This window comes from Propithecus coquereli, unplaced genomic scaffold, assembly GCF_000956105.1.
Source record: "Propithecus coquereli isolate 6110/MARCELLA unplaced genomic scaffold, Pcoq_1.0 Scaffold57, whole genome shotgun sequence".
NCBI classification, from domain to species: domain Eukaryota; kingdom Metazoa; phylum Chordata; class Mammalia; order Primates; family Indriidae; genus Propithecus; species Propithecus coquereli.
This window is the reverse complement of record NW_012151618.1, coordinates 4153934-4181719: the sequence shown is the minus strand read 5'-3', so window position 1 is coordinate 4181719 and position 27786 is coordinate 4153934. Positions and strand designations below refer to the sequence as shown.

General features: G+C 37.0%; 1 protein-coding gene across 1 annotated transcript in view; it reads left to right on the top strand.

Annotated features, from left to right (window-relative positions):
• RAB27A (RAB27A, member RAS oncogene family) overlaps window positions 1-23855 on the top strand; it is a 72145-nt gene extending 48290 nt beyond the window's left edge. The window contains exons 3-7 of the mRNA XM_012658100.1: window positions 361-535; window positions 8007-8092; window positions 9448-9551; window positions 13759-13882; window positions 23495-23855. Of these exons, the coding sequence (XP_012513554.1) occupies window positions 383-535; window positions 8007-8092; window positions 9448-9551; window positions 13759-13882; window positions 23495-23693 (666 nt within the window). The 5' untranslated portion in view covers window positions 361-382 and the 3' untranslated portion in view covers window positions 23694-23855. The remainder of the gene's footprint in view (window positions 1-360; window positions 536-8006; window positions 8093-9447; window positions 9552-13758; window positions 13883-23494) is intronic.
• The last annotated feature ends 3931 nt before the right edge of the window (window positions 23856-27786 follow it).

Below are 27786 nucleotides of genomic sequence, written 5' to 3'. Positions count from 1 at the left end.
AGATCTCCTGTTATTCCTTATAACAGTCCTTTATTAGTTTTTGTTCTATATTGTCTGCAGATAAGACTTAATGACTGCTGTCTTCTTGTCATTCTTACTTGAAATTTTTGTCTTAATATTACTATAATGGGTATGTTAAAACTAAATGGTTATTCACTGTTTCAGTAGCTTCTCCTCTAGCAAGTTGTTAGGTCCTTGGGGACCTAATATGGAACCCTCTCTGCACAGAACCCCTAGACATATAAGTGTTATGTAGAAGGACTTTTTGGACTGAATATTAAGTTGTCACTATGTTAATGGATAACTCTATAATGTTTTCTAATGGATTTTAATAAATGTACATTTGTTTGTATTTTGCAGGTGAACCACTGAGTTCTTCATTATGTCTGATGGGGATTATGATTATCTCATCAAGTTTTTAGCTTTGGGAGACTCTGGAGTAGGGAAGACCAGTGTACTTTACCAGTACACAGATGGTAAATTTAATTCCAAATTTATCACGACAGTGGGGATTGATTTCAGGGAAAAGAGAGTGGTAAGTTCTAAATCCTTCTATATAAAAATGTAATTTTTGAGTCAACATTGGCCTGTCTGTTTAGTTTAGTTTGTGGGAGTTAGGAGGACAAAGGTTGGGATTTAAAATTAAACAGTGCATATGAAAAGTGTGTTATGTTCAATCTGGGCAATGTGATTGAACAGGCTGCAATGAAGGACACTTTATATAAAACCAAGTAGAGAAAGTAAAAGTGAATAGTTCCCTTACATTTTATTGTGGTACCCTTTTGGCTTGTATGTTTCCCTCTGAACTCCACAAAAGTTACTTGTCTACTTCTGTCATGAAGCCTGCCAACCACCCTGTCCCACATACCCCTGTTCTGTGGGCTATGCCTTCCACCTTTGGTATCTTATCATTTTATTGGCATTCCTCTTAATTAAACTTCAGCAATTCCACATGGAACACTCAGTGGCAGAACTCATCATTGCTGCCAGGAGGGGGAGGTTAGAGTAGGAGTGGGGAATGCCGGTAGTGGATGTGATATTCTGCAGAATGTTGAAGGGAGAGGCTTTTTTTTTTTTTTTTTTAAAAAGGAAACCCAAGACTGAATATTATTTTAGTGGTAGAAGGGAATGCAGAAGGCCATGGTGTTACAGTTACAGATGAAGGAAGATGGCCTTCTCCATGGACTATATTTCTTGCTGGAAAATCCACTGTTACCACAAAGCAGGTCAACAAGTGGTCAGGAGGTTATGACAAAGGCACTTCAATGGGATGCATTCCATCAGCAGAAGACACAGAGTCCCCTGTGCAAGACAGAAGGTCATTGCCTTTTACCCACTCTCGGTCTTGTCTTCTGCTAACAGAGAGTCTTACAGAGACTTGTACCCACTGAGTAAGAATGGGATCCTAGTGAAATTTTTACTATTGACATATAATTGGTAGAATCTATATATATGTATGTGATTATTTTTAATTCTCATTTTATAACCTTGTTTTTTTGAAAAATAGATTTATTAAGATATAATTCACAAAAGGTAAAATTTGTCCTTTAAAGTATACAATTCATTGGTTTTTGGTATAGTCACAGAGTTGTGCAACTGTCACAATTTAATTTTAGAACATTTTCATCACTGTAAAAAGAAACCCCATACCTGTTGGCAGTGATTCCCCATTACTCCTTCCCCTGACTGCCGTGAATCTACTATCAACAGATTTGCCTTTTCTGGAAATACCATATACATGGACTCATACAATATGTGAACTTTGTATATGGCTTCTTATACTGAGTATAATGTTCTAAGGTTCTTCCATGTTCTAGCATGTATCAGGACTTCATTCCTTTTTATGGCTGACTAATGTTCCATTGTATTGATATATTACTTTTTGTTCATTCATTTGTTGCTGGACATTTGGATTTTTTCTTTTTAGCTAATATGAATATTGCTTCTATTGACATATACAATTTTTGTGTGGATGTATATTTTAAATTCTCTTGGATTTATGCCTAGGAATGGAATTACTTGGCCATGTGATAACTCTGTGCTTAACTTTTGAGGGATTTCCTCAGATGTGCCATTTTATATTCTCATCAGCAATGTATTGAGGGTTCCAGTTTCTCCACATCTTCACAAACACTTCTATGCTGTGCATTATAAGTTTATAAATATAAATTTTAAATACAAAAAATCAAAAGCCAGTGAAGGAGTTAGACTGTGGTGAGACTATGTGTGTGTGTGTGTGTGTATGTGTATGTGTGTATTCAAATGAATATGATATGAAAATAGTTTTAGCCCTTACATTTAGGTCTGTGGTCCATATTGAGTTAATTTTTCAATATGGTGTGAATAGAGGTTCAACTTTATTCTTTCGCATGGGGATATCCACTTGTCTCAGCACCATTTGTTTAAAAGACTATTCTTTCCCCTGTTGAATGGTCTTGGCACTGTTGTTGAAAATCACTGACCATAAATGTAAGGGTTCTAAATTCTATTCCATTTATCTATATTTTTATCTTTACACCAGTACCATAGTAGTGTGATTACTGTAGCTTTGTAGTAAGTTCTGAAGTTGGGGAGAATGGGTCCTTCAACCTTTTTCTTTTTCAAGATTGTCTTGGGTCTCTTGAAATTCCATATGAATTTTAGGGTTAGCTTGTCAGTTTCTACAAAGAAGCTAGATGGTATTCTGACAGAGATTGAATTGAATCTGTAGGTAGATTTGGGGAGTATTGCCATCTTCCTAATTATTAAGTTTTCTGATCCACAAACATGGGATTTTTTTCCATTTATTTAGACCTTTTAAATTACCTTCAGCAATATTTTGTAGCTTTCAGAGTGTAAGTTTTGTACTGTTAAATTTATTCTTAAGTATTTTAATCTTTTTTGATGCTATTATAAATTTGTTTTATTTTATTTTCAGATTGTTTATGGCCAGTGTACAGAAATACAATTTATTTTTTAAATTCTTGTGTATTGGAATCTTGCTGAACTTATTTATTAGCTCTAATAGTCTTTGTGTCTGTATGTATTTATGCCATAGGATTTTCTGTATATAAGATCATATCATCTGCTAATTTACTTCTTTTCCAATTTGATATATTTTATTTCTTTTTCTTGCTTAATTGCCCTAGCAAGAACCTTCAGTAAAACAGTGAATAGAAGTAATGAGAGAGGACATCCTTGTCTTGTTTTTCATCGCAGAGAGAAACCATTTAGATGTTCACTATTAAGTATAATATAAGCTGTGAATTTTTAAATAAATGTCCTTTATTGGGTTGAAGAGATTCCCTTCTATTCCAAATTTAATTTTTTTTATTATCATGAAAGGGTGTTGGATTTTGTCAAATGCTTATTCTGTATCTATTGAGATGATTGTATTTTTAGTTCTTTATTGTGTTAATGTATTACATCAATTGATTTTTGTATGGCAGACCAACCTTGATATTCCTGTGATGAATTCCACCTGGTTATGGTATACAATCCTTTTTATATATTGCTGGATTCTGTTTACTAGTATTTTGGTGTGTATATTCCAAAGGAATATTGGTCTGTAGCTTTTTTCTCCCATCCTCATGATGTCTTTAGTTTTGGAATCAGGGTAATATTGGCCTCATAAAATGAGTTGGGAAGTTTTCTTCCTTTTCTATATTTTGGAAGATTTTGGGAAGGATTGGTATTCTTCTTTAAACATTGGATAGAATTTGTAAGTGAAGATGTTTGGGTCTGGGCTTTCCTTTGTTGGAAGTTGTTTGATTACTAATTCAATCTATCTATTAGTTATTGATTTAGATTTTCTGTTTCTTCTTAAATCAGTTTTAGTCATTTGTGTCTAGAAATTTCTTCATTTATATATTCTAATTTTTTGGCATACAATCATTAATAGTGTTTCTTCATAGTCTTTTTATTTCTGCAAGGTTTGTAGTGTTGTCCTTTCTTTTATTTCTGATTTTAGGAATTTGAGTCTTCTATTTTATCCTTGGTCATGTCTAGCTAAAAGTTTATCGGTTTAGTTGATCTTTTCAAAGAAAAGATCATTTATTTCTGCTCTAATCTTTATCATTTTCTTCTGCTTGCTTTGGGTTTAGTTTACTCTTATGTTTCTAAATTTTTAAGGTGGAAGCTCAAGTTATCAGTTTTAGATTGTTCTTTTTAAATATAGGTGTTTATAGCTATAAATTTTCCTCTGAGCACTGCTTTAGTTTATTCAATAAATTTTCAGATGCTGTTTTTGTTTTTATTCTTCTAAAAGTATTTTATAGTGTCCCTTTTTTTCTTTTTTGACCCATTGTTTATTTAAGAGTGTGCTATTTAATTTTCACATATTTGTGATTTTTCCAGATTTCTTTGTTATTGATTTATAATTTTACCCCATTGTGGTTGGAGAACATACTTTCTATAATTCTGGTCTTTTAAATTTATTGAAGCTTGTTTTATGGCCTAACATATTGTGTATCCTTGAGAATGTTTCATGTGTATCTAAGAAGAATGTGTATTTTGCTGTTGTTAGGTGGAGTGTTCTATAGGTGTCTGTTATGTCTAGTTGGTTCATGGTATTGTTCAAGTCTTCTATTTCCTTGTCGACCTGCCTAGTTTGTTCTATCTATTATTGAAAATGGAGTATTGAAGTCTCTAAACATTATTGTTGTCTACTTTTTCTTTCTTATCCCTAAGTCTGCTTGATGGGTTGACCCTTTTATAATTAATTATAAAATATCCTTTTTTTTTGTTGGTAGTAATAATTTTTGTCTTAATGATATTTTGTCTGATATTAGTATTATCACTCCAGCTCTCTTTTGTTTGCATGGTATATTTTTCCCCATCTTTTTATTTCCAATCTCCTTGTGTCTTTGACTCTAAAGTGTATCTCTTGTACATAGCATATAATTGGATCACATTTAAAAAATCCATTCAGTCAATCTCTTTTATTTGGAGCCTTTAATCCATTTACATTTAATGTAATTACTGATAAGGTAGAATTATGTCTTCTACTTTACTACTTATTTTCTATTGATATATATGTATTATATCTTTTTTGCTCCTTGATTTCTCTATTACTGCTTTATTTTGTGTTAAATCAATATTTTCTAGTGTCTCATTTGAATTCCCTTTTCATTTTTTTTTACTATATATGTTTATTTTTTAATAGTTTCCCCGGGGATTACAATTATCATCTTAATTTTTAACAATCTAGTTTTGATTAATATCAACTTAAGTTTAGTACTATACAAAACTTTGCTCTCATATGACTCTATTTTCTCCCCCTCCTTTGCGGTGTTAGTGTCATACGAGTGGCATCTTGTATGACAATGTTTGCCTATCAACACAGATTTATACTTATAGGTTTATGCAATTGTATTTTAATCAAATGGAGAAAAAGAGTTTACAAACAAAAATATATTTATACTGTCTTTTATATTTACTTATGTAGTTACCTTTACTGGTGCTCTTTGTTTCTTTGTGTGGATTTGAATTACTGTCTAGTATCCTTTCAGCTCAGTCTCAAGAGCTGTCTTTAGTATTTCTTACAGGGCAGATCTGCTAGAGATGATTTTTCTCTTCTTTTTATCTGAGAATGTCTTAATTTCTCCTTCAATTTTAGAGGATTGCTATGCTGAATATAGAGTTTTTGGCTGATAGTCTCTTTTTTCTTTCAGTACTTTGAAAATCTCTCACATTTTTTCTTCCCTTTTCTATCTTTCCTTTTGTTACAGGACATCTGGTATATATATGTTGGTATGCTTGACGGTGTTCCACAGCTCTCTGACATGCTCTTCATTCTTTTTTTCATTCTTCTTCTTTCTATTTCTTATACTGGATAATCTCAGTTGACTTATCTTCAAATTCACTGATTATTTTTTCTACCATTTCAAATCTGTTGTTAAGCCCCTCTATTGGATTTTGCATTTCAACTATTGTACTTTTCAACTCCAGAATTTCTATTTACTTCTTTTAATATCTTTATTCTGTATTTAGTAAACCATTGTTCACATACTTTCCTTTAATTCTTTAGACATGGTTTCCTTTAGTTCTTTGACCATATTTATAATAGCTAATTTAAAGTCTTTATCTAGTAAGTTCAACATCTAGGCTTTCTCAGAAACAATTTCCATTGCTTGCTTTTTTCCTATGTATGAGCCATACTTTCCTGTTTCTTTGTGTGTCTTATAAGTTTTGTTGAAAATTGGATATTTAAAATAATACAATATGGCAACTCCAGAAATTAGATTCTTACCCCCAGACTGGGTTTCTTATTTTTGCTGCTTATTTATTTATTTTTGTTGTTGCTGTTTGTTTGGTGATATTCCTGGGATAATTCTGTAAAGTCTGTATTCTTTGTTGTGTGCAGCTAAAATCTGTACTCAGTCAACTTAGTGAACTAAGGAGTGGACAGCTAAGGAGTGGACAGAATTTTTTAAATTCCTTGAACCAGTAATTCTCTTAGATTTTTTTGGTTAGGTTTTTTTTTGTTTTTTGTTTTTTTGTTTTTGTTTGTTTTTTTGAGGCAGGGTCTTGCTCTATCACCTAAGCTAGAATGCTTAGGTGGCATGATCACAACTCACTGCAACCTTGAACTCCTGGGCTCAAGTGATCCTCTTGCCTCAGCCTCCTGAGAAGCTAGGACTATTGGCATGCACCACCATGCTCAGCTAATTTTTAAAATTTTTTGTAGAGACAAAGTCTCGCTATGTTGTCTAGGCTGGTCTCAAACTCCTGGCCTCAAGTGATCCTTCTTCCTCGGCCTCCCAAAGTGCTGGGATTATAAACGTGCCACTACACGCAGCTGGTTAGACTTTTTCTTTTTTATTCTTTTTTTTTGATACAGGGTCTCACTCTGTTGCCTGGGCTAGAGAACAGTGGTGTCATCATAGCTCACTGCAACCTCAAACTCCTGGGCTCAAGCGATCTGCCTGCCTCAGCCTCCTGAGTAGCTGGGACTACAGATGTATACCACCATGCCCAGTTAATTTTTCATTTTTTGTAGAGACAGGGTCTTGCTGTGTTGCTCAGGCTGGTCTTGAACTCCTGGCCTCAAGCAGTCCTCCTGCCTCAGCCTCCCAAAGTTCTGGGATTACAGGCATGAGCCACTGCCCTTGCCAGGTTAGACTTTTGATAGCCCTAAGTATTAAATAGTATTGGCTATCTCTGGTAGCTATGGTGTTAAATAGTTGCTGCTGATAGTTTCAACAAATGCCCTAGGGATAGGGCTGTTTTCATAGAGAAAGCTCTGAGTCAGGTCAAATAAAGAAAAAGCCTACAGTCTGAGCTTTTCAGGGACCTTCCTGACAGTTCTCTGAAGACAGGAGTTTTAGGGAGCTCCAAACTTATTCTGCCTCCACTGTCCACGGTGGCTGCTAGACTGATGGTTTTCATCGCTACCATAGTTGTGCATTTCTTGATTTTTAAGGCTACTGCAGAGCTAGAGCAAGGTGGATGGGAATAGGGCAAGTTAAAAACGCCAGAAAACCTGCTGTTTTTACTGATACTCGGTCATTTTTCTTGAATAAATGCTCATTGGAATGTTGTAAACCTTTAATTTCCAGAGTTCTGAAAAAGCTGATTTTGACAATTTTTACCAGTGTTTTTGTTGCTTTTATGAAGAAAGAAATTTTTGGAGGTCCTTTCTCTATTGTTCCAGAAGTACTTTCTATAAAATTATTTTAAGAACACTTTTTAAACACGGGATGGGGAAAAGCCATAGAAAGGTAATATTTCCTGAAACTAGTTACTCAAGGGGACCTTGAGGAAAGGCAAATTGTTATTACTTTTTATGTAAATTACTGCATTATTTACATTTATAATGTAATTATAAAATATGTGTGTATATATTTTAATACAAATTATTATATTAAAATAAAAATATTTGACAGAAAATACAAACATGATTGTATTTCAGATGAAATTCTTTTTGGAGGTTTATATGCTTTGCAGATGTGTATCAAATAGAAAGGTGGTTAGAGTTAACTAGTGTCAACAATTCTCTTATTTTCTCTTTCACTTTGCTGTTTTAGGTGTACAGAGCCAATGGGCCAGATGGAGCCATTGGCAGAGGCCAGAGAATCCACCTGCAGTTGTGGGACACAGCGGGTCAGGAGAGGTATGCGATCTTCAGTTAGCTGCTCCTTACTGAAAGAAACACAAAAATAACTACAGTCTGCACACAGGGAGCTGAGCAGAAAAAAGCCAGCTGATTGTTGATTTGCACCTCCATTAGATCTGTTGCTAAATTAGCAGGGAATTTATCACTCAGAGATGACAACGGTGGCTTTATTTCATACAAGGTCAAAGGAAAAAATGAATCCTTTTCAAAATGGACCTTCTCACTTTTTCTTTTCTTTTTTTTCTTTTTTAGGCTTACATACTTTTGTCCACTTACTTTTGCTGTTTACTCAACCACAAGAAAGCTGCAAAGTTGCATGCGCTAGTCTTACCTGATTGTTGAAACCTAGTGGAAAATCTGGTTGGAATTAATCCATGTGGTCAGAGGTTACTTGACCAAAATAAGCCACATGAAATCTTGATATAAAGTTGCTTTTAGTTAGCTCTAGCTTTTGTTTTTTCTCACAGCCACCTGGAAGGATTTTGTTTATTTTTTTTTAATTTTTTATTATGGAAAACTTCAAACATCTTCAGAAGCAGAGAAGATAGTATAATGAACCCATGTATCCATTACTCAGTTTCAATAGTTATCAAGTTGTGGCCAATCATATTTCGTGTATGTCTTACCACTTCTCACCCCCTCCATATTATTTGTAAGCAAATTCTAGACATCATATTATTTCATTCGTAATCATGTTGGTATGTAGCTCTGAAAGGTAAGACTTTTTTTGAGACAAACCTAATATTGCTAATCAGATGACAAATTTATACCAGTATTTTCTTCCCTGGAGCTTGATTGTCATTTATAGGCTTTGCATATAGGTAAAGTGAGAGGAAAGTGACTCGTACAGGGAGAGAGAGGAGACAGCAGGATAAAGCCTTGGAAGAGAGAGAACCAAGAAAGGATAGGGTCTGAATCAGTATACTATTCCCACCCAAAAGCCAAAGAAATGGTTATCGGAGATAAGAGATTCCTGTAGAGACTGACATTAAAAGGTCATGGAGCACATTGCAGTGTCAAGACGAGCTTTCACAGAAGGAATACACACACAACAAGCACCATGGCTTTTGGCCTAATTAACTCATAATTGTACAATAAATTCTTGGCTGAGACTAAGAGGTCATGAGCTAGTTCTCCTCAACCCTGTCCAGCAGGCTGGGTTTTCCAATCACATGGTCCGTTAACACTTAAGCTGATATAAATGATTAATAACTGTCCTACACACTTTTGGAATATCATTGTGTAATTTGTTATTGATAAACTTTTCTAAGAGGCTGAGGGCATTGCTTGTAGCTTTATATTTCAGGAGTGCGGTTATGGCTTAGCTGACCAATCTGCTTTTGTGTTCCTAGGTTTCGTAGCTTGACAACAGCGTTCTTCAGAGATGCTATGGGTTTTCTTTTACTTTTTGATCTGACAAATGAACAAAGTTTCCTCAATGTCAGAAACTGGATAAGTAAGTGTTACTGTTTCCCTGTGTCCTGCTCCCCACTCTCTGGAATAGAATGCTCTCTTATGCCCTGCTTCTGCTGTAAATTGTTTTAGAGGAGCTCCTAGTTAGTGCAAGTGCTGTTTAAAGGAGCAACGTTTTTAGTTTAAGGGCAAAGATAATTAATTGAAACACTCTGCTTTTCCTAGTAACATTTATTTTGATTTGTTGAGTACTTCCTGTGTTCCAGGTACAAGGCAGCATTGTAAATGTAATCTCCCAATTAGTCTGTTCTAAGGGGACTTTTATCAGTATTTTATAGATGAGGAAATAGAAGCCTAGAGAAGCTAAATCTCTAAGTATCTGCTTGCCTATTATATGTTATCAATTCTTGCATCATCCCTAGGTGTTAAATATCTATTACATAGAGGCAGATATCTTTTGAAGGCTTAATGGATCGTACCCTTGGCCCTATAAGGTTCCATCTCTGCTTTTAGGGTCAGAGCATCTGCCAAGAGGACCCTGCCTTGGAAAATTCTACAACACATTAGCAAAAGTGGTCCCAGTGCAACATTCATCAAGCTTCATTTTGGCTCTTTGGAGAGATTCTAACCTCTGAATTGATTGGCTAGTAGCCATTTATAATCCTGTACTTGAGCAAATAACAGCTTTCAAATGTGTATTTTTCTTCTTCAGGTGTATTGGTGTAACCCTAGAGAATCTATTAGAGAAGGCTGTGATATTAAATTCTTAACATCCAAATCTTTAAAACATTTAAAAATATCTGCTACTTAAAAATTACTTAGTGTTTTGGGATTAGGAAAGGGTAATTGGCTGTAGTTTTGATAATAGCTTTATTTTAAGATGAGTTTTAAAATAATTTACATAGCGCCTTGAGGTTTTCAAAGCGTTTTCACATACTTTGTGTCTGATCCTCACAACCACCCTGTGAGGAGATCTGGGTTGGCGTTGGGTCCTTATTTCAGGCTGAGGACACTGCGCCTTAGAGTAACAGACTTATCCAAGGACATGGAGATTTTGGCTTTCAGTTCAGTGACGTTTTGTGCATTTTCTCAAGTAAATTGGCCACTAAGAGTTGAAGAGCTATTAAATACTTTAAATATGAGTTCCCCAAATGTAGTTATGCTTCCTGGGCTTCACTTTGCTAGATGCCTGGCCGAGTTGTATACCTCATCGCTTCCCTTGCAGCTGAACGACAGTGGCTATTTCTAATCCCTTATCTTGAGCCTGTGCTCATCATCCTCTCCTTGGGGCCTTCAGGACAAGTTCTGGGGCTCTCTTAAATCACATACTTTAGAAGGATTCTTAGAGACTGCGCTCAGAAGCTTAGTGTTGAAAGATAGTCAACCTGTTTTTCGTAGCTAGAAACTGAAACTCTGAGACATTAGTTAGATAAATGTCTGGGCTTTATAGCTAAAGAACAAAATCGTGTAAAAATGTGTACGTATGTATGTATTTATTTTTCCTTACAGAGTAAAAAATCTTTATTGCACAGTTAGGTAAAAAAAAAAACAAAAACCTTATATATGTTGAAGATTTCATGTCTCCAGTGGAAAATATTCCCCTTCCTCCCCCATTTAAACAAGATGGTATAGTATTCAATGTCAGAGGTGATAATATAAAATCTGAATTAGGAATAAAAAGTTGTCAATTGTTTATACATTTTATTTTTCCTCTGCCTGTCAGCATCTTGAGTATTACAGGGATCATTCTTTTTTTCCATCAAAATAATAGCTTTAAAAAAAATCTATATTTTAAATAAATAAATAAATATCATATCTATGTATGCATTTGTAAAAAATGGTGCACGCTAGGACAGAGACAGTGTTGCATTACAGAAGCAGCTGACTCCTGGGCCCTGAGTGGCCAGGGAGAGGACACAGCAGGTCTGTCCCCTCCCTTTGCTCCTTGCAAGCCCTTCTTTCTCAACTACGAATCTCTTCCTGTCCTCTTGGAAGGGCGATCAGAGCCTAAAGGCGAGGCCCGCTTGGTTTCAGAGACTGAGCAGTGAGCTGAGCCCTCTGGACCTAGATTGGAATCTGAAAGGAATTGGATAATGGCGTAGTCAGTGCTCTGTCTTCCTGGAGTTCAGAGGAGTGAGCACGTCATGCTCACAGTCATCCCTCGTCCAGTGCCGGCATGTTTTGTGAGGAAACTTTAAAGCAGCGTACATTTCTAAACTTCCGCAGCCTCACGCAAGTGGTACAAGAGCCCAACAGTGTATATGTAACATAGTTTCACCTATTTTCATTCCTATTATTCCCTCTGTCTGAAAAGCCCTCTCTATATTCACCCCCATTTTTAAAACTAATTAGAGTTCTGATCATTCTTTATAACCTGGCAAAAGTGGCCTCCATGAAATTTTCTGTGACAATGTTAGTTGGGTTGGATTTTTCCCCCTCCTCTTACCCCAGATAATAGTTTTTACTGCTTATATGGTCCTTATCACATCCTGCCTCACGCTATAGTTGTTCATGTATGTGCCTTTTTCCTTAGTGAGTTTTCTAAAATAACTGATTCATTTACTTTTTGTTTAAGCATAATTTTTGTAGAAAAATTAGGAAAAAATCACCAATAATCATACCTCCCAGACTCCACCCCCCCAAAAAAACATTGTTAACCATTATTACTGGCAATACTTACACAGATCTTATAAATGTTTTAATGTATTAACTTAGTGGTTTTTGAATGTGAGTGTGCGTCTGAATCACAGGAGGGCTTGTTCAAACACAGATTTCTAGCCCCAGCATTCCTGAGTCAGTAGATCCGGGGTGGGACCTGAGAATTTGCCTTTCTAACAAATTCTCAGATGATGCTAAGCGTGCTGGTCTGTAGACCTTGCCAGGAGAATCACTGAATTTACTCATTTAATCTTCACCTTGACCTTATGAAGTAGGTAGTATCATTGTCACCATTTACAGATGGGGAAATTGAGCCAGATGAATACCTTCCTCAGGGTCCCACAGCTAGTAAATGGCAGAGCCGGGATTCAACCCCAGGTGCACTGGGTCCCGAGTCTGTGCTGACAGCCATGATGCTGGACATGTACAGTGTTCACAGAGCACAGAGCCACTCTGCAGACTAGAAGGATTTCACGGTAGAGGTAACCATGAAGCAAGTCTCAAAGGAAGGTTGTGGCTGAGCATTCAAGGATGTCGGAACAGCCTGTGTAACAACCAGGAGGAAAGAAAGGGCACAGCTGTTATTAGAAATGGTGCACAGTAGGTCTTGTTACCATAGTTACCTCTTGAGGGCAGAGAGCTGTCCTGAAATTCCACCCAAAGTATCAGCCTGTGTTAATGCTCAGTAAATGCTGGCTGACTTGACTTTCTCTTGAGAAGATAATAACATGACTTCATAATGAGGAACTAAAATGTCAACACTTTTCTGGTTAACCGTGATAAAAAAAAATAAATTAGGCCATACACTTCGAGGTATGTCTTATTGTGAAAGTTTGGGATGCTTTAATTTCACCCTGGGGGGTGGTAAGAAGTAAGGTTTTATTTTTCCTTCTTTGGGAGATTATTTAGCTTTGCGTGAAGCTCCTTTGTTTGAGTCAATTGCTTTTTATAATTATGCCTATTTACAGGTTTTCAGATGAAATAAAGCTATTGAGAAAGAATTATAGTCCCCTGCTTCCTCTTGATTCCGGTGACAGAATTATTTACTATTTATTCTGGGTCTTTTCTCCTCATTGAATCCTGCATCTTGTTTGTTTTAAATGAATCGATTTTGCCCTAGGATAAGAAAGAAATGTAAAAAACATTTCAGATGGAAATAGGTTAGTTTATAGGAACATAATTCTTTTCAAAATGTCATTGCTGTGGAGAAAAAATATGTGAAAATCAGAGCTTTAAGTTTAGCAATAAGCACTAGGAAATCTTCCAACTTTCTTTTCAAATGACCTCCGTAAAAAAGTCAGGTGTTTCGTGTGTGTGCACACATGTGGGCACTCACATCTTGAGGGTTTGCACAGTCTCTCATAACTATCTGATATAAATTAACTGGGGAATGTGCTTAAGAACAGGAGTGGTTTTATATTTCTGCCCCATCCATTCAGCTTTACAGATTAGATTATTGATGCTTTGAAAACATACCAGTTTCTTATACCCATATATACATTTGCAGCTTTCAAAGAACTTTTGCATATATTCTCCTTTGACCATATGCTTACATTATTATTTACCTATAATAAATTTTCTTGTATTAATAGGTCAGCTACAAATGCATGCATATTGTGAAAACCCAGATATAGTGTTATGTGGAAATAAGAGTGATCTGGAAGACCAGAGGATAGTAAAAGAGGAGGAAGCCAGAGGACTTGCAGAGAAATATGGGTGAGTATTTTTGTGGAGAAATCTAGAGAAAGTATTTTTCAATATAAACATTAGCACATGAGTGGGTAATGCAAAGATAAAAGTGAAAAATTAAAGCAAACTCAGCTATAGGCCTTGGGAGGTGTCAGGTACCTCTTTTTCAAGATTAATATTATATGATAGTGGGAGCTATAGAAAAACCATGCGGTAAGGGCTTCCTTCAGTACTTTGGTCCTGTTTTCTCAATCTCTTGGCATTTTCAGAAGGACAGCTTTGAGTGCAAACGCACTGTGTAAGGCCTTCTTTCCGATATACAAACAGGAGACTCCTGGGATAAGGAAATTTCAAAGGCAGTTCATATACTATTGTAGAGAGTTCTAGCATACGCAATAAATATAATAAATAATAAAGCCTTATTGGGTATTGCAGACTGGGTTCTGGTTTCGAAATGTCTGTGCTGGGAGAGGAGTGTAAGATCCCTTTTGATTTAGGCTATGTTTTTCTGGCGGAAGGTCAGCAAAATACTGTCTTTCTCCTCAAATTCTGGGATGGATCGTAGTAGAATTGGACATGAATTGGACATAAAAGAAGTGGTCAGTTGTTGCTTATGAAAGTGTTAAAGTGTCAAGATCACTTCTACAAAGGAATTTGTACTTTCCTTCTACTTTTTGTACATTGAGGATCCACGTGTGATTTCGAGCCCTGGTATTGAGAATGGGAGGTGGCGATCGGGGTTGAGAAGGGAGGCGAGGTGGAGTGGTGTGGTGCAATAGGTTGGGCTGGTACCCAGCCAGCGGCTTTAGTGCTTAGGCAGAATCCAGGGAGGCCAGGGATTCTGGCCTGCCTCTTTTCCCTGTGTGATCACTGCTTTGTTCTTCCTTGGGTTAATGGAGCTTCAGAAAGCTGATAGGGTTTACACTGGGAAGGGAGTGGAAGGACAGGTTGGCCAGGTGGGAAGAAGCCAGACTCTGGAAAGCTTTGAATACCAGGTAAGGAGATTAGATTTGATCCCTCTCTTTCAGGGAGTTGCTGAAAGCCTTTGAGCAGGGAGGGATGCTTTGTGTGCTTTTCCAGATCAGTCTGGGGGCTGTAAAATCGAGGGAGGAAAGAGTAGAGACAGGAAGATTGCAGTGATCTGTGAGGTGGGTAGAGGCTGGATTTGTGGAAAAAGAAAAGGAAAAATAAATCAGGAAAAAAATGCATTGGGTGGGGAAGAATCCCAATTCTAGCTCACCCGAGGGATTCTCAGCAGCTATAGGCTTACTCTGGCAAGGATTTACAATTGGATGTGGAGGGTTTTACCCTAGGGTAGACAGTGTTTAACCACATCAGAAATATCTGGAGACCTTTTAACAAATGCTCGTGTCTGGGCCTCACCTTTGTGCATCTGACATTATTGACCTGGAGGAGTTCAGTTTATCAGGCAGGGCTCAATGGAAGAAATCCCTGCATATATATGAAGGGATCTGTTACGGGGATTTGACCACATGCGATAGTGGGAGCTGTTAAGCAGTCTCCGTAAGGTGTCGTCTTTGTGTCTGGTGCCGAAGCTTGAAGTCCACAGGACAGGCAGCCAGCAAGGGAAGGTGGATATAGTTGGGGCATGGATGAAAAAAGTGAGAACCAGCTGGGACCCATAATGACAGACTGAAACCCATGTCATTTCTCGTTGCCTCTGACCTGGACGCTGTGGATGTCCTGCAGAAGCCAGGGCCCTTTGTCACAGGGCTAACCACATATTCCTGGCCCAGGTGCAGGTCTGGTTGTTGGTGTATGCCGATGGGATGAGCCAGCAGAGAAGCAACAACATATGAGAGTATAACATGGCTGCTGCTTCACTTCTAGATCTCCAAATCTCTTTTGTGGTCCACCCTAACCAGAAAGGGAATTCTGGGGAATGCTGTTCAGCCTGGGCAAGTTGATATGTTACAAAGCCTGGGCATTTGGTACCTTTTAAAAACTCTCAACATGATTTGCATGTATTGTGGTTGAGAACCACTGACTTGGATGATTCCGAGGTGGCGGCTGGCGAAGCCTCACAGGTGGTTCTGATAAGCCCCCTCCTCCCTGGAGAGGCACTCATGTAACGTAGTGGAAAAGAAACACAGGGAGGTCAAATACCACAGAGAATACTCAAGTGTTGAAGCTGGGTGCTGTGTTGCAAGGATGTAAGGAGGAAGTCAGCTATGAAGCAATGGAAACTGTGTATCTAGACCATGCTTTTGAGAACTGTGTTAGTAAATGGAAAAAAAAAAAAAGACAGGGGAATTAGATCAAACAAGTATGTTCTCAAGCATTCCGGGAGAGTCAACATTGACTTCTTCCCCCTCTGGGCTGCTTTAACCCTTTGTTGTTTCCTGTGTTCTGGTTCTCAGGATTCCTCAGCCTGCCTGGTGTCACAGGGCTGGACATATGGCCTTCTGCCATGTTGGGTATCCGAGGAATGTGGGGACTTTCAGCTGTGCCCAGATCAGGGTGGCCGGGGAGTAGTTCATAGAGAGGGGCTCAATCTATAGTTTCCGAGTTGAGTTAAAATGAGAAGAGGGATTAGCAGAAAAGCATAATTGAAACTCTTGAAGAAGAAGGAAAAGGGATAGAAATAATTCCTTCAGGATGTAGGAAGCATATAGCGTTGTTCTATAGGCTGTTGGGCACTTTCAGAGGAAAATATGATGCATCAGTTTGCTTCACACGCATTTCACACATTTGGCTTAACGTTTAATGATTATTTTCACAGAAATCTTATTTCATTCTTAATTATAACATTTTTATTGGTTGCAGATGCAACCAGTCAACGACTCTGGTGGTCATTTAATCCAAAAGGGTACAATTTATGGTAGATCTTCATATCATTGGTGTGTTGTCTGTCAAATTTATATTTTTTGTAACTATTGTGCTGTCTTCTATTCTCAACTCATAAAAATGGATCATTGGCTCACAGGTGGCTTTCTGGTATACATGTACATTCAGAGAATGAAAGACTGTGTCAGAAAAACTTTGCAAGCCTAATAAAGAACGTTCCATGCAAACATGGAACATAAATTTGTGCGTGCCAGGACAAGTAAATCTGAGAATAAGGAGTTCACACAGGAGCTAAAAGTGGAAAAGGTGAATTGTCTGCACGAATATCAGAATTTTTTTTTGTTTTTTTTTACCAGCCTAAGAGTCTATTTACTGCTAATTTTCTAGCTGTTTTTTGCTTTTGTTTTCTGCTGTCAAACTTGTTCAAGTTATAATACAAAGCTCTTAGGTCACCTCCCAACAAAACAAGTGATCTCTCTGTTAAACCAATTGAATTTTCCCAAGTGCAAAATAATGCTTTCCAGTATGTTGTTAAATATATTTAGTAATATTGCCAATGAAGTCAGAAAAGAGAGCAAAACAGAAACTTGTTCAAACTTGTATTTCTGCCAGCCAAACAATTAAAGTTCACACTGTTGCTGAAACACTTTCAAAAATATCTACACAGTCAGTGACAAATATATTAGAAGAGAAAGCAGAATGAAACAATGGCAACATTCATCTTTTAGATGACACTGTTAGATCTCAGGCTTCAGTGTGCATCAGAACTGGGTCTCACAATTTCTGGTTCAGTAGGCCTGGGCTGGAGCCCACAGATTTATGTTTCTAACTAGTTCCTAAATGCTGCTGCTGTTGGTTCAGGACAGCACTTTGAGAAAACCAGTGTAGACGCTTAGTTACTATCAGGTATGCATGCTATCAGACATTTTCCTTGGCAGGTGGGCATGCTAGCAAATATTTTCCTTGGACAAAGTCATTCATGCACAGAACATGGAACAATTGTCTCCTTGGTGCCCTGCGTGGGTGAGGGAAGTGTGCACAATGACTTATCATTGGAAAATCCGTGCTAAAGAGAGGAGGATTTTTTTTTTCCTTGCACCATTAATTATATCAGCTATGATACAGATTGGGAAGGGACTCTGGGATTGGTACTACGGGAATACCCGACCATAAATGAGCAGATGGTGACTTCACTCTGTGAGTAAAAATGGTTGCATCAAATTGCCTGCCCATACTGCTTTATTCACAGAGGGTTGTTGGTGGTCATAATAAGACTTTGTTTTTGATTTGGAGTTGAGGGAAATACAGAAAATTGTGACAATGATCAAAGCATACAACTGAATATATGTATTTCATGTGCTGTGCAAAGAAATGGGCAATAAATTTAATATGACGTTTTCCCCGCTGTAGGCTGCTGGCCGTTGGTGAGGAAGATACTCAAGAGTTTCTGGAATGAAAGAGGAATTAAAACATCTACTCACAGCATTAACAATATCAGTACAGATAATTCCAGGGGTTTCAAGTGGCTTAGTTCAGCAGAATGCTCAGTGTCTTACCTAGTCCGATGAAATGTACGACTATCTTGATCTCTAAAAGTTTTAGTTTTGCAAATTTGTTGACACCCTTTCTTGATCTGAGAAATAAATTAGGGATGTATCACTGGGCATGTTTTAAAACCACACAAATAAACCACAGTCAAACATATAAGCCTGATTTGCAGAACGCCTTTTAACTCAGTAAAGGATCTACGTTTCATTTGCTGTAATCTCCCTGGTTCGAATAGTCAGCATTTCCTGTAAATGTTGTTCATTTAGCATCCAACAGACTATGAAAAAGTAGCAAGACTCACTTCTCACTTTAGTGAGAAATTTCTCCGTAATTTCTGGAACCGCATGTGAGCCAAAGATCTAGAACCATTTGACAGAATCATCAAACATATTTTCTATCGTTCCTGGAAACTTCTAACCGGTATTTAGGATCCTTTGGTTTTATGGGAATAAATGATAGAAAAGAAATCAGCTGGATGTGGATCATGACCTAGGGCATGAGTGAGATTGCGGTGAAAAGCTGCAAGCAATTATGTCCCTCTCATTTATTTGAACCTGTTCATTTAATTTTTTTAATTTCAAAGTTTAAGATTAATCTATTTTTGAAAAGCACTTTAAAGTTAGTCTACATATATTCCAAGTAGCCATTTACAGACCGATTAGCAGCACAATTTTTTCATGCCTGTGGCAATATTGCTCCTTGGTAACGTTACATTAGCGCCACCATGTGGGAAGAAGGAGCAATATCCTTCTATGGTTAAACTGGGGACAGTTCATCATCTTAGACTTAAGGGACGCTTATTAAATTTTTTCCTAGTAAGTTTTGGGAAAAGCAGAATATTTTTGATAGAAGAAAATAAAGCAAATTAGATTAACATTTATTGCTGGGTTCTAGGCTTGTGCTAAGCACTTTACATCTATTTTCCCATTTCCTCTGTACCATGACCCCATGGACCTCTGTTACTTCCCTTTACAGATATAGAGGCAGTGGTCTCAGAGTTGGAAATGGGGATTTGGGTAGTTAGCTCTAGAACCCAGAATCTTTAACTTTATTTCTTCCTTTATCCTCACTTCCCTCCCCAGTCTAGACTTTGAGATATTGCTTTAAAAACATATAACATGTTTAATAAAGGTATTCAGATAAAGTAGCTTAAACTCTTAAAAGTGAGCATTAAGAAGATATAGACATAAAAATATTTCTAATTCCATCTAGTAGACTTCCAATGCCCTTAGGGCAAACTGCACAGTCCCACTTTTAAATGTAAGAACAATGCACATTTCTGTCTCTGGGATATCATTTCCTTAAGAAGGAAAGTTTTAATTGAGAGTCTTCTCTGTGGATCTCATATAGTTTTCTTTTCCTCTGGCAACTCAAAGAATTGAGTGTAGTGATCTCTAGCATTCGTTTATTCTTGTAGAAATGAAAACTTTATTGCCCCACTTGCTCAGAAAACTCTGAATGATTAAAGATTTTAAAATTGTTTACCTGGCTCCTGGTTGCATGACCTGGAGGTTCACGAATGGCAAGAAAATATGCTTTTAGTTAAAATAAGTATATTACTTGACTTTGGAGTTATAATTCTAAACTCTATCTTGTTAATATTGCATATGTTTTAATATGAGTGACTTAAAAATTTATAACTTAACTCCTGTACATTGAAATTCTACCAATTAGATATTTACTTAAGCTAATAAACATTGAACTAGAAGCATTAGTCACTTATACCTTGGCATTAATCAGTAAAGTAAGATCTATTTTTTTCCTCCAGTGTTCAGTAAAGATCACTTGAGGAGTGAAGGGTTTGATGAGGACTGAAGGAGGCAGATGCTTTGGAGCATGAAGCACTTTGGCTAGGACAGGTTGAGTGAGCCACCCATGATGTAGGGAAGCATGGTCCCAGGTACCACAATTAGGGCAGTAACTGTAGGTTTTACAGACCAGCTACATTGTTGATTAAACCAAACTTTGTGGGCTAGTTTGGGAATTTAATGTTTACAAGGTTGCTAGTGACATTGATTCTTTGGGATGATATGTTCTGAGTTTTAAAAAACCAAAATTACAATGAAACTTTTGTGACCTAACCCATTTCTGTGTTGGAAATAAGAAACACTTATCAAATGTTTACTATGTGTCAGGTTCTGATCTGCGTGCTTTAAATATCAACTCATTTAGCCCTTATAAGAAGAAACTGATACTCCTTGGCATTTGTAGATGAAGCAACCGAGGCAGTGAGGTTAATAGTTTGCCAGTTATACAGTTGATAAGATGTAGTGCTAGGATTTGAATCCAGGCAGCCTAACTCCAAAGGTTATGGCTCTAAACCATTGTTCCATACTGTCCATAACTTCCATGCATAACTTTTACAGTTTTCAAAGTGCTTTCAGCTGTGTTTTCTTATTTATGCCTCAAAAATATCTGTGAAGTAATTTTCAGGAGCTGAGGGGGAAGTAACTATGGAAAGTAGAAATAGCTAATTGGAGATCGAGTTGAGGAATTGAATGAGTTTGAAGTCTCCAGTTGGAAAGATTTATAATTGATTTTGAGAGAATTTAAAAAATGAGGCATACATTATTGTGACTTAGTAATTAAAGCAAGTTTGCTGCTTAACTTTTTTTTTTTGTATTTCCAATTTATTCTTGCGGAGGTGAACTTTTCAGTTGCTTTTCCATGTAATAATATATTTGTGAATGGTGATAGAATGGTCAAGCTCTCTCCTTAAGTATAAGAAATGTTCTGTAGACATTAACTGATTTTTTTTTCATGAGTGTAATTGAGAAAGATCATGATGAAGGAAATTTAAGTATTTTGAGAATTCTCAATCTAAAATTCCATTCCTATAGCAATGGCAGAATCACAAACTGTCCCCAGGATTTAGCTCAATAATATCATAGATACTTGATAAATAAATGTTTATTGAATCCAATTACAAAAAATGTCCTCTCTGCAGTTTTAATCAAATATCATATGTGACTGGGGTGACAAAAATATATTATCTTCGTTTTATGGGCAAGGTGAGAGATGAAGATGGAGGAAAAAAGATTGACAGTAACTAAAGAGACAGACAGGAGGCTTAAAAACTGCTAAGACCAGGTAATTTTCTCAAGAATCCCTTCTCTGATTAAGATATTTTAGAGTCATCAATGAAGGGGTGATAGAACATGGGCATGGTAGAATCAGTGGAGCAACTGTGTGTGTCTTGGAGAACTCACAGATGGGTGGATAAATGCTCAAATGAGATGATAATTCCTCAACCAGTTTCTATTAATAATAGCTACGTTAAAACAAGGGAGAGTTGCAGAGGTTCAGCTGCAAGGCCTGTCAGCTCCTAGAGGAAGTGTGCAGATAATAAGACAGCATCATGAAGAATCATAATGGAGAAATAGCCTTATGTCCCTGCACATGTATCCCCTAAGTGTGCTTCTTAGTGACATCAGAAGTGGAACAGTTCTGAAAAGACCTCTAAAAGCAGGCATAGAAAATGATAATATTTGTACACTGGGTGTGGTGGCACACACCTGTAATCCCAGCTACTTGGGAGGCTGAGGCAGGAGGATTGCTTGAGCCCAGGAGTTTGAGACCAGCCTGGGCAATATAGTGAGACCCCATCTCAAAAAACAAAAACAAAACACACACAAGAAAACAACAACCAAAAAAGCCTTACAAAATTATTTGTACAGCTCACTGGGATAAATGGATAAGGCTGCTCAAGGTTGGAGGAGATGAGTTCAGGGACTCTGGCTGCTGTAGGCTCTTTTCAGTTGCCCCAAGGGCTGAGGGATCAATGTCATCTCAGGTATGCCTGTAACTCACTGCACATCAACATGCCTTGGCTCTATTTTGGACTGTATACCTGGAAGTGGTGCCATTAAGGCATAATGCATGCACATTTTCAACTTTACCAGTTATTACCACATTATTTCCAAAAGTAGTTATAACAGTTTATACTTGCACCAGCAGTAAATGCAAATTCCTCTTTTCCCACTCCTTGGAAATACTTGGTATTGGGAGATTTTTATATTTTTGTCAATGTGGGTTTGAATTATGTGCCATTATTCTAGTTTGCATTTCCCTTATTTTTGGTGAGGTTGAACATTTTTTCATAAATGTCATTTCTGAGAATTTCCTGTGCATATCCTTTGTATTTTTGTATTTGATTTTTGTATTACTTTGTTTAATTAATTTGAGCAATCATTTGTATTTTTTTCATTGCTAACCCCTTTTTCAGTTATATGATATACCATCTGTTTTGGTCTGTGGCTCATTTTTTTTTTTTTTTTTTTGAGACAGAGTCTCACTGTGTTGCCCAGGCTAGAGTGCCGTGGCATCAGCCTAGCTCACAGCAACCTCAAACTCCTGGGCTCAAGTGATCCTCCTGCCTCAGCCTCCTAAGGAGCTGGGACTACAGGCATCTGCCACTGTGGCTCATCTTTTGACTTTGCTTATGATGTATGCTGTGGCACCAAAGTTTTAAATTTTAATATTATCAAGATTATCAAACTTTTTCTCTGTGGTTTGAGTTTCTGTATCTATATTAAGAAAGCCTTCTTTATCACAAGAATGGCAAAACAAGCACTACATGTGCTCACCATCAAATTGGTATTAACTGATCAACACTTAAATGCACATAGAGTAACAACATTCATCGGGTGTCTGGCAGATGGGAGGGGGGAGGAGGGGATAGGTATATTCGCACCTAATGGGTGCATTGTGCACCGTCTGGGGATGAACATGCTTGAAGCTCTGACTCGGGTGGGGCAAAGGCAATATATGGAACCTAAACATTTGTACCCCTGTAATATGCTGAAATAAAAAAAATAAAAAAAAATTAAAAATCACTATTACAAAAATAAGAAAGCCTTTTTTATCACAATGTCAAAAAGGTAATCTATTTTCTTCTAAAAGTTTTCAAGCCTTTTCACATAGAGAAATTTAAACAGTTTTTTATAACATGAATAAAGTTTTAAATTCTGAAGTTTTAACTCTATAAATGGTTACTAAAATATATATTACATAAATATGCTCCCTTACAAAAAAGAATGAAAATTGCTCTTTTGAAAATCAATTGTCTAAAATTCCCAGTTTTGCTTCTCTATTAGGAATGCAGTGTGAATTATTTTTATTTTATTGTTTTTTTTTTACTTTTTAATGAACCCTCGGGTGGTACAATGTTTTTGTCATTTTGTGTATTTGTACTCTACTTATTCTTTAATTTGAATCATCAAGGGCAAAGGTCACTGTCCTTTCCCTCCACGTGTTGTTACCTAAGTTTTATCTATCTTCCAGAATTCCCTACTTTGAAACTAGTGCTGCCAATGGGACAAATATAAGCCAAGCAATTGAGACGCTTCTGGACCTGATCATGAAGCGAATGGAGCGGTGTGTGGACAAGTCCTGGATTCCTGAAGGCGTGGTGCGGTCCAATGGTCACACCTCTACAGATCAGTTAAATGAGGTCAAGGATAAGGGGGCATGTGGCTGTTGAAAAGTCAAGTAAGTGGTATAGTAATTCAAGTGGCCCATGCCTGTGATCTTCTCTATGATTGATACCTGGTACAGTGAGAGATGAATGGGCGTTGTATGTATACAAACTGTTTCTCACCGTCTCCGTTAGACCTATCAATAAAGCATCCAGTTTTAAAATTAATTTCTTGCACTTTGTAAATATTTCTTTAGGATTCAGCCTGAAAGTTAGGAGAAATATTTCACAGAGCCAAAAGTGCCTTATAAAACCTTAGCCTATGACAGTAGATCACTCTGGGATTCAGGATTTTGCAGCCGCAGAAGAGTATATTCATTACACAGAGTGATGGCGTCCCTGCCTTAATGTAGACAGGCACAGAGTCTCACATTCGAGATCTTAGATGCAGTTGTAAAACTATCACAGTTTTGAATTCAAATTTAAAAGCTCATACCATAGGTGACCTTCTAAAATGCCATTTAATCATTTGAATGTTAAATAAGAATATACGTACATATCAGTTCAATGTCTTTGAGTATTAATTTTATGTAAGCATTCTCTTTAACATGAATATAGGACAAATTATGGCCATATACATAGACCCCTAGATAAATTGGATTGACCAATTATACACTCCCTGTGACTTTTTATTGGTGGGAAAGGGATTGGGGGAGGGGAGAGGGGTGGCTTAATGTAGTATGAGCAACTGAAGTGGGACTTCTGGCACCTCACTATATTCCCATTGCTCTGAATGGTTGATCGAAGGGTTAGGGAACTCGATTTTATAGCTCCAGGTCACTGTGATCCGTGCGTTTATACTTGGCCTGTGTGCTGGCCACATCTGAACATCGCTGATGCTTGTGCTGAAGTTATTTGTGGAGTAAATATTTACGTTCTTTTTCTTTGTATTTATAATGTTGATCTGGCATCCTCAGGCTGCAGTTTCAATTAGTTTGTAAACTACTCATCTCTGTCCTCACCATCAGGTTCTGTATTGTTCACATTTGCGACTTGTTTTACTTTTCCATTGATTGAATTAAAGGAATTTGTTGTTAATTATATAAAATGTCTGTTTGCTATTTGGTGGAAGATAGATGTTTGTATTTAAGCGGTCACATTTGTACTCTAATTCAATATAAGAAAAATGAAGCATTCTATAGCCTGTATTTTTCACTGAGATCATGGGCATTTACTATACTTGCCGGGACTTGCCAAAACCATGTATTCTGCTACATTGCCAAAGTGTCCTCATACCAAATTAAAGGTGGTTTTAAAATATGATTCATGGAAATTATTTATAATGTTGAAAGGTATTCATGTAAGGGAAAATTTTTATGTGTTAAAGTGCTTTAAATAAAGTAAATTAAAATTTCCAGAGAGCTTAATGGCTATATAGAAAGAAATATCACTTATTATAATTTAGATAAAGAATAACAATAAATGTATTTTGTGGTGGCAAATGTTTGGCAGAACAGTCATTGGAGAAATACAAGTGTTATGAAAAACAGTTTAATAGAAAATATAATTTTCAAATGGCTTTTTATTGAGCACCTATCATGTTTTTTGCCACTGTCCTTCCACCACTCCCATAACAAACTTAGCTACGGTCAGTATGTCTGTCCTTGCAATGAAGGCTGCTTTTAAATTCCAAAGAAGTCCTGGAGGCCCAGGCATTTGAATTGTGCATTCTAGTGAGGGAAAGACTCAGATGTTTCAAGAGCGAGGTCTTAATCACACAGCAATGCCTTCTAAAGTTGCCATGAGACATCAGTGGAGTACATGATAATTTTATAGCTATGCATCAGGGCATATTTTTTATGGTCTATTTGTGTAGTTAAAAATAAGAAAATGTATGTTTCAGTTTTTAAGAACCAAATGAGTAATTAACTACAGATTCCCTTGGCCTTAAATATATAATTAAATATGTATACATGATATAGTATACACGTAAGAACCACCTTTAATTATTGAAATAAATAACCAGTATTCTTTTTGGAAATCATTTGTTTAAATTTGATATTGAAGTACCATATTTTTGTGTCAATGTATTTTTCTATTTACAAGGCTGTGTAAAAGTGAAGTGTATCTTCAGTGAACTGTGTACCAATTAAGCAAATAAAAAAAGTGGTATAGTCTGTCAAGTTTGTGTGTGAACATAACTTCATTTCCCATCACAAGTTTCAAACCAGAGGTTGTAATGCCAAAGGAAACAAAATTCAGGGATATGTGTTCCATTAGGTGCTCATTGAGAGGGACAGCCAAGACAACATATTCTTGAAAAAGTTAAGTCAAAATGTTATCATCAAACATTTATGGAGCACCTGTATCTGGGAAGTGTTGTAGTAGGTAATCTCAGATAAACAAAACAGGGGTGCTTAAGGCCTGAACTAGGAGGAGCTGAGAGTGTATGAGACATTGGGACGGGTTTCAGGGTATAGGCATTGATTGGATGAGGAGGGAGTATGTGTGGAAAGATGGCTTCTCTTCTCTAATTTCCTACCACTGTCCACCTCACTCAATCTTTTCGGGCACACTAGCCACCTTGGAGAAGTCAAATGTGTTCCTGCCTCAGGTCTTCTGCATTTGTGGTCCCCTCTGGTCTGGATGCTAGTCCTCCATATAAGAGGAGGACTAGCATCCTCTATATAGCTCTCTCTCCTAGCCTGACTGTTCAAATGTGACCTTGTCTGAAAGGACTTTACTGACCACCTTGTGTAAAATAGCAGTCAGTCCCCTCATGGCCCCAATCAGACTGTCACTCACTGACATTCTACTTTGCTTTTCTCCATATCACTCATCACCACTTGATGTATTAATATTTACACTTGATCTTAGCCAAAAGGCCGAGAAGTGATTCACTTGATATGTCTGTCTACAATCCCCTCTTCAAAATTGTCACCATCAGCCAGAAAAGGACCTGGTACACAGTAGGTACCCAAATGTTTGTTGACTGAATTAAGGACTTAAGAGGTAGCAGGGTCAAGTGAAAGAGTTTTCAAAATAGGAGTCACTACTAATGTTCAAAGACAGTAGTAGAATTTGATCTATTTAAGAGGTGTTCAATAAGGAATGTTTTAGTTGGCATTTTTATAAACTGGAAATTTCTATAGAGGTATTTTCCAGGTCTTCTGTTTATGCCAAAATGGGTGACTATATAACTGGAAAATGCTCCCATTATAAAGTACTTAGATAATGCTGGATAAAATATGATGAACGTATTTTTAGAAATGTATTGTTGATTTCTCAAGAAAATAAGGGTAATACCACACCTCTCCCGCTAAAACCAGACAATAACAGAGGGAACTTACAACAACCTGATGCTGAGTTTAGTTTTCTTTTGGCTTGGTTTTTCCAGTATTGGTAGTCAAGATACTTGGTTTTACTACTCAGCCATAAAAAAAAAAATGGTGAACTGATACCTCTTGTATTATCCTGGATGGAACTGGAAACCATTCTTCTAAGTTAAGTATCACAAGAATCGAAAAACAAACACCACATGCATTCACTATTAAATTGGAACTAATCAATCAACACTTACGTGCACATATGGAAATAACATTCATTGGAAATCAAGCAGGTGGGGTGGGGGGAGGAGTAAATTCATACCTAATGGGTACAGTGCACACTATCTGGGGGATGGGCACACTTATAACTTTGACTCAAATGGCACAAAAGCAATTTATGTAACAAACACGTTTGTATCCCTGTAATGTTCTGAAATTAAAAAAATACTTGGTTTTAATGGCTACATTCTGTTAGGAGGGAGAACCTTGGGCTCATTGGGAGTAGGGTCTGGAACTGAGAGCCCATCATTTCCAAATACACATAAAGCCAGGGCCTGGTCTATGTCCTTAGCCTCCTGTGATAAATTTGTAATCATGAATCTACTCTTACACAGGTTTGAAGTTCAAGTTTATACTACCTAATTTTTCTGGGACTGTTAAGAAATTAACACAAAAAATTAACATTAAAAAAGTGATTTGCTCTGGATTACTTGGTAGAAGCAAAGCAAAAATATTTTCAGAGGGAACATCTGGATTCCTACAGAAAACACCCTACTCTGGATGAGCTTACAATTTCTTTCTCTCTCTCACTCCCAATCATGAGCAAGGGCCAG